The following is a 19,390-nucleotide window of genomic DNA, read 5'->3' on the forward strand; positions in this document are numbered from 1 at the left end:
TGTGATAACTGTGTCGTTTCAGTCAGCCAGCAAGCCAATAGCATTGGCAAAGTAAGAAGCACAAAAGCAACTTTGGTATTCCCATGGCACTGCACGTGCCTCCACCACGATATATCTCTTATTTGAATCTCAATTTGTCTCCAACTCTTCCTCCTCCCATTCTTATTTTAAAGTACCAATATCCAAATCTTCCTCTTTGATTACAATTGGAATGTATGAATATTCAACTCTTCATCTTAAAATTTCAATAAGAATTTAACAATCGGAAGATTTTGATCTTTTGATTCCATTTCATTCTTAATACACCTGTTTTCCTTAATCCAGATCTCACTCAACATTCATTCCAATAGTTTCTAGTTCTGTTTTCCTTTATTCCTATTTTTCATCTCACGTCAACAAAAATTTAGTTAAAAAAACTTCTTAGGACATTGAGTCTTCTAAGCGACTCTGCATAACAAAAATGTCCCAATAATTCTTTTTCAGAAATAAATATAAGAACATATATTCGAACTCATTTAACAACTGATTTGTCAACATATTTTCGAAAATCAATCATTGGAATGTATTTAAATTTTTTCTATTATACCTCTATTCCACAGAAAAAAGGAACCTAGTTTCCTTTCTCTGGATTCTCATATTTCATCATCTTTTGGAAATTTGATCAAAATGTTAAAATTTTAGTAAGAATTGAATCAATATTTACCTACCTGATGTTTTTTAGTAAACAAAATCTAATAATAATATCTTCGTTGTTATTTTTTTTTCAAATGCCTTTCTGTTTTGAATTCCAATAATTTAGCCTGAGATGAATTGAACGCATCAGTATCACTCTCAAACTTCCAATCCAGATCAAACAGATATAACTAGGTATTGTTTTAAGTTCATTGAGATTTTCTGAATGGCTCTACTATTTGTATAATATCTGAGTTTAGTCATTTAAGAAAACTGTTCATATGACCATGAATCACACATAAATTCTTTCACTTAAAAAATACAATAAATACCTTAAACTTACATTAATAAGTGATTTCAAATCTTCATAATTCATCAAATATGACTTAAAAATTCTAAATTATATATTTAACTTATAAGTTATGTTAAGCATTTATAATGATGCTAATATATCAGCATCATTATTAGTACGCATTTACAATTTCTTTCAATCCTTTTAAGCATTTATAATAACTTTGATGAATTTATCACTATCATCATTTTAACCTAATTACATGATCGTCCATATTATATGAATAACATGAAAAATTAATATTCAAATATGTAACTCTTCTAAATGATTTATTATTTTAATATTCAACGTTAACAAACATTTGTGTTTGCTTGTAATATTGATCCATAAAAATATTTTTAAAGGAATATTTTTTTTCATTTTACATATATCATATATTAATTTATTTTATTCGATGAGTAAAAAAATGATGACTATTCAGTATATTTTACATAAGAATGATTTAAGGGTCAAAGATTGAAACATAAAATTATTTTATTATAATGCTTAAGGCGTCTTAAGGAGTCTTACTTTATCTACTTGATGTCCCACCAATAAACCTGAACAATAAGATATATATCTGTACAAATCCAGTTTCGTACATTGCATGGATTTTCGACACCATTGATATGAAATGCATGGCGTTACTATAAGACAAATTAAGTGTGATCACATTTACATTGTTAACAAGAGTAGAAAATTATAAATTTTAACCTCTTCATGATTTTCATATAACTCATTTTTTTAAGAATCAAGATCACTTCTTTGTGGGATTCAATGGTGATAATTGATAGCCTCAAATAACATGATAGTTTTGAAACAACTCTCATGTATTTGATGTGTGTATTTTCATTGACATAATAATAAATGCGTTTTACTAAGGCTTAAAAGGAGTTATTATATTTTTAGAGTGAATTTAAGTTTTTTACATATTCCATTATATTTTAAAAGAATTATTTAACAATATTTTAATAAATAATTTACATTTGTAATTTATAAATTCTATTTTTTATTTATTTAAAAATTTCAGGGTTTTTATAATACTTTTAGAATGAGGTTTTGATATTTTCAGATTTTCAAGTATTTAATGGAATTTTGTGACATTAAATCACAAATAAAAATAATTTTGTAATTCACAAAGTTGTTACCTTTGCTTGAATGTATTTTTATCTTTTATGTGCTGTGTTGTGCTTTGGAATACACAACTTGGATGGAGGAGAGAGAAAATTGGATGACTTAGATGGCTCCATTTTCAAATCAAGATATTTAATAATCAAGGAGTTTCAAGCAGAAATTTGTGGGGTAGTTCATTCCTTACGTCTTCAATCCCTTTCATATCTCCGATCTAAATATTTTTTGGGGAATCTGTCATGTTTTGAGGGCGAAGGATGGAATGAGTGATAATCCGATAAAAACAGGTCAAGAAAAAAGTACCACTAGGATCTTTGGGCACATGATATCAAGCTTAGTTTAATCCTCATCTTTTCAAACTTACATCTTCATTACTTTTCCAAGTTTATGGTTTTTGGTAGCATAGGTTTTCACTATCATGCATGCAACCACCATCTATGGCGCTCATTGGAGCATATCCATCGTTATCTCCATCACCACCAATATATGCATCTCTCGCTCCACTGCACCACTTCAAGTGTTTGCCCTCAACCATGTTTTCCATAATCCAGGGTGGGTAAACTCATACAATCCCTCCAATCTCGCCACCACCATCAATCTCCAGTTGGCAATGACAAAATACCTTCAAATTGTTTCTTTAGAAATGCTTACTATTTTACACTTTAAATTCTACTAAAACTCGCATTTTTATTTTAAAATTTTTGATATATTAATATACGGAAAATTATTTTTCATTATTTATAATTATTTTCAAATAAATTCACTTTTTTAAAAAAAATATTTAATTAATTGAAAATTATTTTTAATCATTTGAAATAAACAAGAAAATTAAAATTTTACTTATTCAATACTTTCTCCACATGGATTTGACCCTTACTGGTGTTGTACTTGTAAGTAAAATATAAAAATGTTATTGTATAAATCAGAAACCTTAAATGACTTTTAGTAGCCCAAAAGTCTGGTATATCAATCTTTCATGTGGCTAGTCATGGTATTTGATAGAACTGTAATCTTAATGAATTGGGAAAATATATTTCCTTTCTCATCCTTATAATATTGATGAATTAAAATGAGCCTCTTTATTGGATTTTATCAGTATTACATGGTTATTTGGGATAAAATTTTGTGTAGTCATAGTTATCTCAATTCCAAAAACACAAGAAAACATAATTCTTTGTGCATTTACACAAAACATATTGAATAAAATGAATAGCTTTTATGATAATATCTTTCAATTTTTATCAATCCTTTTCAATTTTTCAAAATTTTGGCTGTCTGTTTTTTCTCATATTCCACATCAAAATTATCATCTCTACGATTGCTATTCAATCAAATTATATAAATTCTAAAGTACATTAAAATCTGATTGTATTTAAGCTTCATTGCGGCGATCATATTTGTATCTCCAAAAATTGACCAATGGTGTTCTATTTTGATCTCCTATCATTATTTCATACATAACATTGATTAGAGGATTTCATAATAGTTATAAAATACCACTTTTTAATATAAACAAATGAAATATACATTATAAATATTTTTTATATAGTTCCTTAGGATAATCACAAATAATGATCTACATTTTCAAATGATATGTATCATGAAACAGATACATTAAGTGCTCAAATTTATTATTCATATATTCATGAATAACATGTGCAATTATCTATGAACGTGTCAAAATTAATTACTAAACTAAAGTGGATAAACATAGTATAAATCCAAATATAAACTTGCATAAATATTCATCCGTTTGAATTATATAAACCCATGTATAACCAATATCTCATCCCCTAGTCATCTCAGATTTTTGCTTCATAATTCAAGATAAAAAATACGATCTTCACGGGTACACGCATTTTGTTCCATATGATGACCATTTAATACCATATTGAGATATCTTAATATCATTATATAATATCACATGTGTGTGTTTCATTCTTCTCTGAAAGCTCCTTTTTGTGGTGTTATCTCCTTATATAATTATCCTATACCCTTTAAATTATTAAATATAATAATTTTTCCTGAAAACAATTAATCAATGCAAATAAGCCCAAGTAACATGAAATATGAAACATATTTCATATTTCTGAGTATCTCTAATATCTTTTTATGATCAGTTTCTCATATTTATTATACTTGAGTGAAGTAAATTTTGTAGGTGTATTAGAAATAATAGTAAAAGATGAATCTTATATTTGTGTTGCCTCAAAACTAAAAGTAATAGTAAATCTTATCCTTTTGACTTAATGATATTAGGTCCACTTGGGCCACATAATTTACATCTTAAATTATCTGGTCAGGAAAAATAATTTTCCATTTCAATGTTTTCAAATAAAAAAAAATTATAAGACGTGTCACGTGTCTTATCATCTTCTGACACTTAATATCTGTCCTCCAAAATTTTCAAACTCAACTTTGAGATATCCCCTTTTTAAAGCTCAATTTATCTTGAAAAGGACAAGTAGACATTTCAGATCATTTTTGACACAACGTTTGTATAGGTTTCAGGGAGTTCATAAGTTTTAAATTATTTTTTCTTGCTTTTTGTTGGATCTGAGCATTGTAAAAACTTTATGCTGTATTAACTCTTCTAAACGTACTGTATTTTGGTATCTTATATGTAAAGAACATCAATGTTTTACCTAATTTTTATCCCTTTGTATTTATTTGCTTGTGAGATATAAAATACATCTAGGGTACACTTGAGGACATTTAAATATAAGGAATATATTCATTCTCTTTGAGATCTCCTTCCGGATGAGTAATTTCTTGTATGATTGTAGATTAACCCACTCCTCTTATGGGCTAAGCCGTTACAACATATTGTTATATATACTTAGATTACATTTTATTTATATTATATCCAAAAAAATTTGATTCAGATTCAAGCTTTTAAACTTTTACTTCAATGAAGCTATATCAGTTATCTCACAACTTACACTGGAGAATTTGTATACTGGGAATAAATAACATATGTTTGATGTTTCACTATCTAAATATAGATGAATGATTCATTGTGAACAATGAAAATTTCAAACTTTTATTAAAAATTAAATTATAAAATAAGACAATGCGTGCTACAGAGTTAAAGTCCTAAATTACATGGCCATCACAATCTATCCAAATTACCCATCAAACTAGACTATCTAATATTAAAAACAACTAAAATAAACCAAGGAAACAATTATTGCTTATTTTTCAGTTATCATATATGTTATGTATTTTTGTCTTTACTCACTGAATAAATGGACTTTATTTCTCTCAATAGAGATATTTTACGAGGAAGTCACATTAATTCTTTAATTTAATGGTAGGTTATGAGTTTATTACATATTTCATCAACTGTTTATTTTAATCATAAGATGATTAATTTGTTCAAGGAAAAAATATTCTAGGAAACAACCCCTTCTTAGCCAAGACATCGTAGCGTTTTATCTAAAATGATGAAAATTTGCATCTCTATCCTGCTTAAACCTAATCAAAGTCGATTCAATGATATTTGAGGATATGTGATTTTAATGCGCTAGGTATCTGTTATAATAACTATTTTGATATTAAATCAGTTTATTGTTATTATGGTTTGACAGTCTCAGTCCAGTCCACGCTTTAAGCAAAACCTAAACCTTATCTTAAGTTTGGTCTGGTTCTGGTATGGCCTTGTCATTGTCAAAAAAAAAATAGAAAAGTAAAAAAATAGCATGGAATATAAAGAAAGGAAGAAGGAAACAAGGGGAAAGAATAAGAAATGAGTAAAAAGAAAGGAAGGTGCAAAAAAAGGAATAGAAGAAGAATAAATTAATAAAAATTGAAAAAAGATAATAAGGAAAGGAGAAAGGAAAAGGAATATAATAATAAAATAAAAATGTAAAAATAAGAAAAGAAGAAGAAAGGAAGAGGAAAATATTAATAAAACAAAAAATGAAAAAATAATAAAAGAAGAATAAAGGAAGAGGAAAATGAGAAGACGAGAAGAATATAATAAAAATAAAAGAAAATGACAGTGAAGAACAATATATGAAAAAAAGAGAAAGAGAAGAACATCAAAAGAAGAAGCAAGTAAGATGAAAAGATAAATAAAATAAGAGGACGAAGTAAAGGAGAAAGAAATATCAAAAGAAGAAGAAGTTAAGAATAAACAAAAAAGAGAAGAAAAAGGAAATAAGTTGACAATATTAATAAAAGAATAATAAAACAAGATGAAAATAATAATAAAAGAAGAATGAGAGGAATATAAAAAGATAATAATAGAAAAAAATAAAAGAAGAAAAAGAAAGAAAATTAAAAATTAAAAAAGAATAAGAAGAAAACGAAAATAGAAAAAGAAAGGAGGAATAAAAGTACAAGACGAGAACAATAAAACAAAAGAAGTATAAAACAAGAAGAATATAAAATGAAAAGTAAGAAGAAAAGATGAAAAAATGAATAGAAAAGGAAAATGAAGAATAGGAAGGGTTGGTGCAATCAGGGAGCGTGAACAGAACGGCTGGGAGAGCTGAGCCCAAACAAGGGGATGATTGGGGGAGTTGACCAAAGTTCACTCCCGGTCCAGTTTGACCCTCAGACCAGATCTGGACTGACAGTACCAGTTTGGTCTGGTCTGACTAGTCCGCGGTCCAAAACGAGGAGCCTTACGCAGTAATATGTGTATGAAAATTTTGCTAATAATAAATATGACCTTTAATTATATGAATAGTAAGTATTTTCTTCCTTTGGTTATCCCTGTGATTCTATCTTTCTCATCAAATGTTAAAACATATGCAACTTTGGCTTTCCCCTCGACTTCACAATAGTTCTATTAAATAGTTTGAGGGTTAATATCACGGTACAGCCCAAACCAGGTCGAAAGTCTGCGAGCTAACCTTAGTTCTTTTTTTGGTACGGTATATCCCAAACTCACTAAGTCGTCTGGGATATATCCTGGTGATGACGTGGAGTCCATCGTGGCTGCCAGGTGGATCTCCGGCCAGATTTTGACCTGGCGGAACCCACCTGGCAGCCACGCTGGATTCCACGTCATCACCGGGATATGTCAACCTGCCAAGGGTTTTTCGATAAGAGAGAGAGAGGGCATTCTAGAGAGAGAGAGAGGAGGAGAGAGAGGTTCCAGAGAGAGAAAGAGAGGTGTTCTAGAGAGAGAGGCATTTTTTAGAGAGAGAAAGGGAGAGAGAGGTGCTCTAGAGAGACCCGACCTCTCTCTCTCTCTCTAGAAAGAGAGGTGTTCTAGAGAGAGAGGCATTTGTAGAGAGAGAAAGGGAGAGAGAGGCTCTCTAAAGAGACCCGACCTCTCTCTCTCTCTAGAAAGAGAGGTGTTCTAGAGAGTGAGGCGTTCTGGCAGACTTCGGTCGGGTCTCTCTAGAGAGAGGCGCTCTAGAGAGACCCAACCTCTCTCTCTCTCTAGAAAGAGAGGTGTTCTAGAGAGAGAGGCGTTCTGGCGGACTTCAGTCGGGTCTCTCTCCCTTTCTCTCTCTACAAAATGCCTCTCTCTCTAGAACACCTCTCTTTCTCTCTCTAGAACCTCTCTCTCCTTCTCTCTCTCTAGGCCGCCTCTCTCTCTCTCTAGAATGCCCCTCTCTCTCTTATCGAAAAACCCTTGGCAGGTCGACATATCCCGGTGATGACGTGGAATCCAGCGTGGCTGCCAGGTGGGTTTCGCCAGGTCAAAATCTGACCGGAGATCCACCTGGCAGCCACGATGGACTCCACGTCATCACCAGGATATATCGCAGACGACTTAGTGAGTTTGGGATATACTCGTACCAAAAAAAAGCCTAAGGTTAGATCGCAGACTTTCGACCTGGTTTGGGCTGTACCGTGATATTAACCCATAGTTTGAATGTATTTCATTTCCTTTTTTCTACCCCCTTTCCATTCAATATTTTATTAAATTTGATGATACATTTTATGTTGGTGGGTTTGACTTTTATTTCTTTGTAGATATATGATATTCTTCGAAGGAAGCATTTTTATTACCATTTTAACCTGTCTCTATCTGCACCACTGGGTTAGTTTTGAACACATGTTTCACCATGACGATTAAATTTTAATTCTAATTTTCAGATTTTTATGAGGAAAAAGAGTTTTTCTCATATTTTCTGCTTAACTTTCTGGTTACAAAACTCTTCTTCTTTGTGAGGCTTTGCAATATCCTGCCTGTCTCAAATCTCTTGACCCACATAACTAGTCAGCATTCACCCACGTGTGATGACAACCTGGCACGTGACTTCAACAGGTAGGACTGGTTCTTTCTGGGGTTCTCTCTCTGTCCCACTTAAGACAAGGGACGGTCCTCTCTATCTCTCTCTCTTCTTTCTGTTTCTTTCTCCTCTCTCTCTCTCTCTTCATCACTCTTTTTATTTGTTTCTCTCTTTCTATCTTATGCCTCCACACCTTATAATCTTTCTCTTTCTTTTCGTCTCTCTCTATCTCCGTCTCTATCTTTCTTTTTCTCGTTGTTTTCCTCTCTTTCAATATTTTTCTCTCTTTCTCTCTCATCCTACAACATCTCTTTGTTTTCTCTCTTTCTATCTTTTTCTCTCTTTCTCTCTCATCCTACAACATCTTTCTTTTTGTTTTCCCCTCTTTCCATCTTTTTCTCTCTTTCTCTCTCATCCTCCCACATATTACGATCTCCCGTTCTCTCTCATCCTTCCACATCTTGCTCTTTGTTTTCTTATATTTCTCCATCATTCTTTCTCATCCTCCCACATTTCTTTTTGTTTTCTTATCTTCCTCTCTTTTTTATCTCTGTCTCGTTCTCTTCTCTCATCCTCCCACAGATTACCGTCTTTCTCTTTCTCTCTCATCCTTCCACATCTCTCTTTCTTTTTCTCTCTTTCTCTCTCATCCTTCCACATCTTTCTCTTTGTTTTCTTATATTTCTACATCATTCTTTCTCATCCTCCCACATATTTCTCTTTCTTTTGCTCTATTCCTACCTCTTTCTCTCTCATCGTACCATCTTTCTCTTTCTTTTGCTCTCTCTCTCTCATCCTCCCACATCTCTCTTTCTACCTCTTTCCTTCTCATCTTCCCACGTCTTACCATTTTTCTCTTTCTTTGGCTCTATTTCCCTAAAATCCTTCCACATGATACAATCTCTCTCTTCCTTTCGCTCTATTTTTCTAAAATCCTCGCACGTCATATAATCTCGCTATCTTTTGCTCTGTTACTGACTCATTATATATATCTCTCTATCTTTCTCTCTCATCCTCCCACATCTTACACTCTTTCTCCTTCTTTCGCTGCTGCTGCTGCTGCTGCTGCTGCTCTCTTTCTCTCTCAGCCTCTACATCTTCCCATCTTTCTCTTTCTCTTGCTTTCTCTCTCATCCCCCCACACCTTACTATCTATTTTTCTTTCGCGCTCTTTCTCTCTCATCATCCCACATCATACCACCTTTCTCTCTTAAGTTTGTCTCTACTCTCTTTAGCTCTCTTTCATATCTTTCACGACTATCTTACGTTGTCTCCTTGTCTTTCTCTTAAGTCTCTCTCTCTCTGCCTACCGTTCTCTCCAGCTCACGTGGTGAGTAAGGCCAAAGGAAATGTCCAAAGTTGTAGAATAAGAATCCTCCACGCCAGCTAAAATGTCAGCTACATTTGAACTCTTTCCGTCTCTCTCCTCGCTCTCTTTCCCGCTTCTCTCTCCAGCTTCTCTCTCCAGATTCTCTCTCTCCCCAGCTTCTCTCTCAGTTTCTCTCTCCAGCATCTCTCTCAGTTTCTCTCTCTCCAGCTTATCTCTCAGTTTCTCTCTCCAGTATCTCTCTGTTTCTCTTTCTCTCCATCTCTTCAGCATCTCTCTCAGTTTCTCTCTCCAGTATCTCTCCGGTCTCCAGTTTCTCTCTCTCCAGCATCTCTCTCAGTTTCTCTCTCCAGTATCTCTCCGGTCTCCAGTTTCTCTCTCTCCAGCATCTCTCTCAGTTTCTCTCTCTCCAGCTTATCTGAGTTATCTCTCTATAGTTTCTCTCTCCAGTATCTCTCTCTCTCCATCTTCTCTCTCCAGCTTCTTTCTCAAGCTTCTCTCTCCAGTATCTCTCTCAGTTTCTCTCTCTCTCTCTAGCTTCTCTCTCCAGCTTCTTTCTCAAGCTTCTCTCTCCAGTATCTCTCTCAGTTTCTCTCTCTCTCTCTAGCTTCTCTCTCCAGCTTCTTTCTCAAGCTTCTCTCTCCAGCATCTCTCTCAGTTTCACTCTAGTATCCACTATCCCTCTCAGTTTTTCTCTCTCTAGCTTATCTCTCCAGCTTATTTCCAGCATCTCTCTCTAGTTTTTCTCTCATTGGCTGGTACTTGCGGAACAGCTCCCCTGTTGCATTGGGTATGGCTAGAGAATCATTTCGCTTGACGGCACTGTGTCCCAGAACAAGTGTCCCATCCCCAAAACCTCGGGTCCTTTTCCTTCATTCATTCTTGACTCCTCTCTCTCTCTCTCTCATTATTTATATATATATATATTCATACCCTTTAAGACAGACAATAGATATATAAATTTCTTCATCACCCTCTTATTATCTGTCTTATAATTTTTTCCTCACTCATCCCCATCTCTTGTTTCATCAGATACCCTTATATATATATATATATATATATCTGTTTTTTCGCTTGTCTGTCATGCATTTTCTTCTGACTCGTCTCTCTCTCTCTCTATTCCCCATATCTCTCTAACACAATATTCATATATTTTGTATACAGCTAAGACAAGAGAAAAGTTATAATGCACATATATCTTCACCACCCTCTTAACATCTGTCTTGCAATAATTCCTGACCCATCTCTATCACTTGTCGCAATCTACATATATTTATGTACATTGTTTTCATCCTCCCTCTTCACATCTCTCTGTCTTGCAATTTCTTCTCACACGTGTCTCTCTCACACACTCTCTAAATATATTTGTGTACACTTACGACAAGAAAACAATATATACAAATAAAAATTTCTTCACCACTCGCTTCACATCTGTCTTGCCATTTTATTTGACTCATCCGTATTACTTGTCTCTATCATATATACATACATATATAGCTTTCTTTCAATCAGCCTCTTCACAATTCTCTGTCCTGCAATGTTTTGTCACTCCTCTCTTTCTCTCTCCCCCCCTCTATATTTTTTTCCACCACCCTCTTCTCGTCTGTCTTGAATTTTCTCACCTCTCTTGTTCGATCATTCTCTCTCTATTAATATATATTTAAATCATTCTCTCTCTCTATTTAAGTCTTTTAGTTCTTTTACTTCTCTTGTCTCATCTTTCTCTCAGTTTTTTTTCTTGTCTTTGCCGTTCTATTTTTGTTTCTGGACTTGATTCTTCGTTACAGTTGTTGACAGCTGCTGCTTATCAGCATGTATCATAATTCGTGTCAGATGTCACGGTTCTATCCCTCTTGCCCATGTTATCCCATCCCATGCTGATGCTTAAATCCACCTCAAATAGTGAACACGACTTATTCATTTCTGACGTTGTAACACATTCTTGAATGTACTTTATTACAAGTACAAACAAAGGCAGCTCATAACGTAGATTCTTTCATGTATGTGGTTTTAACTATTTCGCATCTATTTAATGCACTTAATTTCCGAGAAGTCCATCTCAGATAAATATTATACGGTTGCTGGGTTTGGTTCTTTGTTCAAGGAATTTATTTAAATGTAGTGTACATATTTTCCTGGAATTAAGTGATTTTTATGAACGCAGAACCCTCAATATCAGCTCCAGTAGATCACATTGATTTCCTTTCGCCCAAAATTATTCATAAATGACAGAAACTCTGCAATTTGACTAGGCAGTCAAACAGTATTTTCCACAAAAAGGAGACATTTTAGGCTGACCATTGTAGTCAAACTGCACTTTCTTTTCTTCCTCTGTTTTCCAAAATCAGGTAGCCAGAAGGTACCTAAATGTAAAGTCATAGGGGATGACCCTGATAAAGTCAACGGCAGCATTGTTGCCACTTCTTGCACCTTCAAGGCAGTTGACCGCCTCTGTCCGGAGGCCACACGGCAGCTGCAGGCAGATCCAGTCTGCCAAAGAGTCAATGTCCTTGGCAAAGTCAACCATGTACCAATCTAACAGCTTTGGTATCCCCATGACCCCGCCGTTGCCGCCATTACCGTTACAGCCTCCGTTGACGCTGCCATTGCCATCGCTACCGTCGCAACGGCTGCTACAGCTGCAACAGTCGTCGTTGCCACGGCCGCCAGATATGCCCACAGCGGCCTGAAGGTACTCCCTCTTGGCCACTTGCAGTTCCTCCTCCACCTTGGACGCAGTGTAGATCCTCACCTGAGATAGAATTTCACAAGTCCCACAATAATTGAAGGGTCAAAAGTCAACGTTGACTTTCCTAAAACAAGACCCAGAAGAGTTGACTTCTAAAGAGGTGAGCTTTACCGCCGGAGACGACCAGCTTCCACAGGACAGGGCAAAGGAGACGAGGGGCTCTGGCCAGCCAAACCCACCAATACTTTCAAAGTAAACTGGAGTCTTCAGGGCCTGTCCCCCAGAGGAACAATGGTTAACTTTACTATAAACTTTGACGTAGACTTAATTACAATTCTTACAGATGGATGGCTGCGAGGGAGTCTCAGGATGAAATGCTCAATCCAGATTGCACTCATCACCCGCCCTCCGACATTTATCGTCGCCTTAGTTTGAAAGGAAATCAAATGTTTGAACTGAATCCAAGGGAGTTGAAGAAGGAATAGAGACATTTAGAGTACCTTCTGCATCAGAGAGGCGACAGTTTGCGGCATGGAGGGTATGCCCTTCTCCAGAAAGGCCTGAACAAGGGCCATAAGGACAGAGAAAGTAAGAAAACTCATCATTTGATTATCAAATTATCATCCTAGAATGGAAAGAGAAGCTGTTCTTACATTCATCATGCATGAATTGTAGACGTTGGCCCAGAAGGCAAGCTTCTCCTGATGGGTCAACCGTCGAAGATCCACAGATCCCAGTCTCCTGAGCAGAAACCTGTTTCTCAAGCATCAAATTCCCAGTCTCTGGAAGATCCCCCTCCTTTCTCATTCCAAAATTCATGTCTAGGGGGGACTGAGCTCACCTCAGCCTCCTCAAGAGCGCCGGTGGTGAGGCGGCGATGCCGGCAGTGGCCAGTCGGGCATCCACGGATACGAATCTCTTGTAAGGCCCAACATCCCTGGGCTGGAATTCAGAGAAAATTCCATAAGGATCTTGGAAGATTCTCTCTTCTTTGCCGGAGATGGAGGGCTGGGAGGCCTCTGATGTGTCAGTGGATCCGCCACTGTCGCTGCCAGAGAAGATCATAATCAAGCATCTGAGGAGCTGTTCTGAGATCTTATTTGGACCAGTGGTGTGATCTTCCTGTTTTTGAATGCCTGATCTGGCTCTGATCCTTGAGAATTGGGGTTGGGCCTGTGTCTTCTTGTTTGTTGCGGTTCTCGGCGGGTTTCTGTCGGAGATGGCGGCCGAGATCGCCGGCAGAGACTTTGGCTTCTTGGAAGAGGAGAGGTGGGCTGCCTCCAGGTAGAGGCCCTGCCAGAAGCTGATGACTTGCTCTTCCAGCCGAACCACTTCCTCCTCCAGCACAGCCACCTCTGCCAGAAGCTCCACCATCTAGTAGAGAGAGAAAGAGAGAATTACAGAGAGAGAAACTAGTGTTTCAGCCCATAGCAAACAAGAGAGCAAGGGATGAGTATGGAGGAAGCAAGAAGAAGAGACAAGTTGCTTTGACATCAGTGAGATAGAAATAATAGGAAGAAGTGAGTGAGAGAACATTCAAGAAGTAGATAGAAAGAGAGGAATTCAGACGATGTGAATCAGAAGCATATGAGGAGAGAGATATGGAAAATGGACTGAGGAGATCACCCACAAGAGATGTTAAGAACCAAAAACCCATGCGGGCAGAGAGAGAGATAGAAAGTAATTCATGTATTATGATGTCGGGCTGGGATAATTCAGGAGCAAAAAAAGGGTAGAGAGAGAGAGATGGGAATTCGGGTCTGAAGAAATCAGTTTCAGACAATCCACAGCAAAGATATGAGATGCAGGCGATAAGTAGCAGGAAACACATGGAGAATGGAGAGAGATAGAAATACAGATAGAGAGATTGAGAGAGATAGAGAGAGAGAAAGAGAGAAAGAGAGAGAGAGAGAGAGAGAGAGAGAGAGAGTACCTTGGAGGGAAGGTATGAGGGAAGACGAGGAAGAGAACCGAGAGGACGGGTGAATGCCCGCTCGAGCGCCCGGTGGATATTCTCCTCCCGCCGAAGCCTCTTCCTTAGCCGATCAACCTGTAAAATCAATCTGACTATGGCAACTTCCGCAAAGCTCCAGAAAGAGAGAGAGAGAGAGATGGAGAGAGATGAGATAGAGATAGAAATAGAGAGAGAGAGAGAGCTCCATTCCTACCGTCTTCTCCAGCTGTAACTTTCTCTCTCTTCTTGATCGACTCCGCCCGGGTGGCATCAACCCATTCACGGACCTTCCTTCCTCTATATGGGTTTTTGCGTTCTTCTCCTCCTTCATCTTCTAGAGAGAGAAAGATAGAGAGAGAGTGTGTGTGTTTCAGCGTCCTCAAGAAGTCGTCTACGGAGACGAAGATTGAGAGATGCCCCACCTTAGGAGATGCTTTCATGGGTCGAAACGAAGTCGTGATCTCGGAGCTCATCTCCTTCGTCGTCGCCCTTCACCTAAGCCGCCACCATTACCCCGGCGGTATCGCCGGCCAATATATTAATGCCGTCCCTGGAGAAGCCCAGCGAGATAGGCAGATAGATAGTTAGAGAGAGAAAGAGAGAGAGAGAGAGAGAGAGAGAGAGAGAGAGATGGAAAGATAGAGGTGGGAGAGAAAGGTGTCGGATGAATTAAAATGGGGGGAGACAAGGGGGAAAGGCAGGAAGGCTTCAGAATGGGGGCGTCAGGAGCTCAGAAGATCAGAAACAAAAAAGTGACTCAGGTGGGGACTGAGACAAATGGACAAGGAGAGAGAGATAGAGAGAAATCGATAGAAAGATAGTCGCGGTTATCTCTCTGCGAGAAGACCTCTCCTTTCCAGTCCAGGAGCAAGAACGAAAGAGAGATAGAGTCGCGGTTAATCTCTCTACGAGAAGACCTCCCCTTTCCAGACCAGGAGCAAGAACGAGAGAGAGAGAGAGAGAGAGAGAGAGAGAGAGAGAGAGAGAGTCACGGTTATCTCTGTACGAGAAAACCTCTCCTTAAGGGCAAGAAAAAGAGAGAGAGAGAGAGGCCAGCGGTAATCTCTCTACGAGAAGACCTCTCTTTTCCAGACGGGGGGAAGGAGAGAGAAAGAGAGAGACGTTTAGCTCTATACCTCTAGCTTGGAAAGAGACCGAGAATAAGAAGAAAGAGAGGGAGATCACATGAAAGCTGGCATCGTCTCCCTCAGCATCGGTCCGTCGCCGTCGAGCCCACCTCAACGATGAAATTCATAAAGCTATTAGAATTCTCAATCGGCAGCCATTTATGCGAATATTTCTCTCTCTCTCTCTCTTTCTCTCTTCCTCCCTCGCCCCCGACTCCCCCCACTTGTATTTATCTAACTCTTGCTCTTTCTCTCTCTCCTTCCCTCTCCATTTCTGACCCCTGTCTATTTATCACTCTGTCAGTCTATATATCAACCTGTCTATCAATCTATCTCTCTCTCACTGTCTCGCTCCCTCTCCTCTCCCCCTCTGTCTGCCTATCTATGGATCTATCCATCTATCTCTCTCTCTCCCACTCTCTATGTCTGGCGCTCTCTCTCTCTCTCTGACTCTCTCCCAACCCCCAACTCTCTCTCTCTCTCTCTCTCTCTCTCTGACTCTCTTCCAACCCCCAACTCTCGCTCTCTCTTTCTCCCACTCTTCCACTCTTTCTTTCTCTCTCGCTTTTCCGCTCTCCCACTCTCTCTCTCCCCCCCCAACTCTCGCGCTTTCTCTCTCTCTCTCTCCCACTATCCCACTCTCTCTTTCTCTCTCTCTCCCACCCTCCCACTCTCTCTCTCAATCTCTCTCTCCCCTACTCTCTTTCTACCTCTCTATCTCTCTCTCTCTCCCTCCCTCCCTCCCTCTTTCTCTCTCCCTCTCTATCTCTCTGTCTCTTGCTCTCTCCCCCTATCTATCTCTCTCCCCCCCCCCCATCAATGATCTATTTCTCTCTCTCTCTCTTCCACCCTATCTTCTATCTCGCTCTCTTCACTATCAACCGCTCTCTTCCCCCCCTCTCTCTCTCCCAACCCCTCTCTATCTCTATCTCTTTCTCTCATTTCAGGAAAGTCTGACCTTTCCCTGACACCCGTGCGTATACGACTTCACGAGGTCTCAGTAGTTGTCTGGAACTCATTCGTAGCCACCAGCTAATCTCTCATCAAATGTTTATCTCAGCTAATCCCTCATTCTACCTTCTACTGCTTTACATCTCACTCTACATGTTTAAGGAACATCTTTATTTCAATATATTTCTCTATTTCTCTCTAACCTACATCTTTTATCCATTTCTTCCATCTCTATAGTTGCATCTGTCTCTCTCTATATTATCCTCTCTCTCTCTCTCTCTCTCTCTCTCTCTCTCTCTCTCTCTCTCTCTCTCTCTCTCTCTCTCTCTCTCTCTCTCTCTCTCTCTCTCTCTCTCTCTCTTATTCCATATCTCTTTTCTTGGCTTTCTCTCTTATTCCATATCTCTTTTCTAGGCTCTCTCTCTCTTATTCCATATCTCTTTTCTTGGCTCTCTCTCTCTCTTATTCCATATCTCTTTTGTTGGTTCTCTATCTCTTTCTTATTTCATTTATCTTTTGTTGGTTCTCTCTCTCTCTCTCATTCCATATATCTTTTGTTGGTTCTCTCTCTCATTCCATATATCTTTTGTTGATTTTCTCTCTTATCCCATATATCTTTTGTTCGTTCCCTCTCTCCCTCTCTTATGTCATATCTATCTTGGTGGTTCTCTCTCTCTTATTCCATAATTCTCTTGGTGGTTCTCTCTGTCTTTATCTCTCTCTTATTCCATAATTCTCTCAGCGTCTCTCTCTCTCTCTCTCTCTCTCTCTCTCTCTCTATCTCTCTTTCTGTCTCCCTCTTTCTTATTCCATTATCCTCTCTCAGATATTCCATAATTCTCTCTCTTATTCCATATCTTTCTGGTTGGCTCTCTCTCTCTCTCTCTTATTCCATATCTTTCTGGTTGGCTCTCTCTCTCTCTCTTATTCCATATCTTTCTGGTTGGCTCTCTCTCTCTCTCTCTTATTCCATATCTTTCTGGTTGGCTCTCTCTCTCTCTCTATCTTCTCTCTTGTCGACAGTCTTTCTTCATTCTCTCTCTATCTTGATCTGTACACCTCTCTCTTCTCCATGTTTTATTAGATCTCTCTCTCTTGACATCTTCCTCAAGAGCTCTAACTCTCGCAATTATGAATTAATATGAAATACGATTCCATTGTATTAGACTATCAGCCGGCCCACATAAATTCAAGACTGACGAAAATACCCCTCAATAATTGTACCCCAGAAAGCTTTTGCTTATTTTTTTAATCGGACTGTCCAAAATAGAAACAAAAACAAAGAGCATTACAAATATGAGTCTTAATTTAACTATAGGGTCTAAATGGGTTGATGATAATGGGTGAGGAAAGAGAGATGTCGGATAGAGAGGGAGAAGAATGAGAAATTAAATCTGAGAGATATCAACTTCCATAATTGAAAGTTGACACAAATATGGAGAAATAGATTTATAATAGAGAGATATATATATATAGAGAAAGGTGGAGAGAAAGGGAAGAGGGATTTACTCCAAGTGCAACTTTATGAACCAATTGGATTAATATGTGATTATAACATGATTAAGAATAATTAGCTGTATTATGTCATGTTTACCATGGTATGTATAAAATGAAGGAAAGAGAGATGGATACAGGAGATGAAGAGACAGGAAAATGGAAAGAGGTTGAGAAAGACGGCCACATGAATAGAAAAAGAGATGGAGATATAAGATAAAAGCAGGGGGAGATTCGTTGAATGAGAGGGAAATAAGACCTATAGAGTGAGTGAGAGAGGCAAGAAAGGTGCAAATAGTAATGGAAAGATGGAGAAGGTGAGATAAGTGGTACACCGAAAGCAGAGAGAGAGGGAGATTTAAGAGAGTGAGATTTAAGTGATGAGAGAGATATTTGAGGAAGAGAGGTATTTAAGTGATGATATATATAAGACACAAGGAGAGGAGATGAATATAATAAGAGATAAAGAAGACATAGATTGATCGAAAGAGCTAGAGAGAAAAAAGAGAGGCGAAGAGAGTAATGGAAAGATGGAGAGAGTGAGATAAATGATACACTAAAATATCAGAGAGAGAGAGAGAGAGAGAGATTTAAGGTAGTGAGATTAAAGTGATGACAGAGAGATTTGAGGGAGAGAGATATTTAAGTGATGAGAGAGGGAGATTTAAGGGAGAGAGAGATTGAGATATAAGATTGAAGAGAGAGAGAGTGGAGATAGAATATTGAGATAGAAGCCAAGGCTGGGCAAAGAGATACAACAGTGAACAGAGAGATGGAGAGAGAGAGAAGAGAGATGGAGAGAGAGAGAAGAGAGGTGGAGAGATGGAGAGGGAGAACTGGGAGAGGAGAGAGAGGGAGAGAGAAGCCGACTAAAGCATGCAGCTGTCTTTCTACGTGCAAACATCACGGCCCCCACGTTCACTGGGAAGCCCCTTAAAACCCCAACAGTGTCCACGTACCAAATTCCATCCCATTTTTATAAAAAAACAACGACATACATAAAGAGAGAGAGAGAGGCTCTGAAAGAGAAATAGGGAGATCGCAAGTCGCGACCCTGGAACAAGAGAGAGAGAGAGAGAGGCTCTGAAGATAGGGAGAGAGAGAGAGAAATAGAGAGAGAGGCTCTGAAGATAGGGAGAGAGAGAGAGAAATGGAGAGAGTAGCGCTAAGAGATGTAGATAGAGAGAGGAATAGAGAGAGTGGCGCTAAGAGAGGGAGAGGGACAAACAGAGAGTAGCGCTAAGAGTGGAAGAGAGAGAGAGAGGAATAGAGAGAGTGGCGCTAAGAGAGGTAGAGGGACAAACAGAGAGTAGCGCTAAGAGTGGAAGAGAGAGAGAGAGGAATAGAGAGAGTGGCGCTAAGAGAGGTAGAGGGACAAACAGAGAGTAGCGCTAAGAGTGGAAGAGAGAGAGAGAGGAATAGAGAGACTAGCGCTAAGAGAGGTAGGGAGAGAGTGGGACAAAGAGAGAGGGAGAGAGAGATAGAGGAATTGAGAGAGTTGCGCTAAAAGAGGCAGG

At 38.1% G+C, this 19,390-nt stretch overlaps 1 protein-coding gene across 7 annotated transcripts; it reads right to left on the reverse strand.

Moving 5' to 3' along the window:
* Positions 1–11,847: 11,847 nt before the first annotated feature.
* LOC144704592 (uncharacterized) lies at positions 11,848–15,632 on the reverse strand. 7 transcript variants are annotated; one of them, XM_078577069.1, is made up of 10 exons: positions 15,438–15,632; positions 14,724–14,851; positions 14,516–14,632; positions 14,281–14,397; positions 13,189–13,721; positions 13,001–13,100; positions 12,848–12,907; positions 12,689–12,772; positions 12,519–12,620; positions 11,848–12,410 (listed from the first exon to the last, which is right to left on the reverse strand). In XM_078577069.1, exons 2-10 carry the CDS (start codon positions 14,772–14,774, stop codon positions 12,003–12,005), a joined length of 1,572 nt encoding a protein of 523 aa, XP_078433195.1. In that variant the 5' UTR covers positions 14,775–14,851; positions 15,438–15,632; the 3' UTR covers positions 11,848–12,002. The 7 variants fall into 7 exon arrangements, with proteins under 7 accessions (XP_078433195.1, XP_078433190.1, XP_078433193.1 ...); XM_078577064.1 differs by having other exon boundaries at positions 14,516–14,635; positions 15,438–15,631; XM_078577067.1 differs by having other exon boundaries at positions 14,516–14,635; positions 15,487–15,624.
* Positions 15,633–19,390: the final 3,758 nt, after the last annotated feature.

Source organism: Wolffia australiana, chromosome 6 (genome assembly GCF_029677425.1).
Source record: "Wolffia australiana isolate 7733 chromosome 6, ASM2967742v1".
NCBI classification, from domain to species: Eukaryota; Viridiplantae; Streptophyta; class Magnoliopsida; order Alismatales; family Araceae; genus Wolffia; species Wolffia australiana.

Coding starts and splice junctions, on each gene's coding strand:
- LOC144704592 (XM_078577064.1), bottom strand. CDS start 14,774: ATGAGCTCCGAGATCACGACTTCGTTTCGACCCATGAAAGCATCTCCT. Junction 12,908..13,000: donor ACAATTCATGCATGATGAAT/GTAAGAACAGCT, acceptor GCCCTTGTTCAG/GCCTTTCTGGAGAAGGGCAT. Junction 12,621..12,688: donor TCCCTCGCAGCCATCCATCT/GTAAGAATTGTA, acceptor TCTGGGGGACAG/GCCCTGAAGACTCCAGTTTA.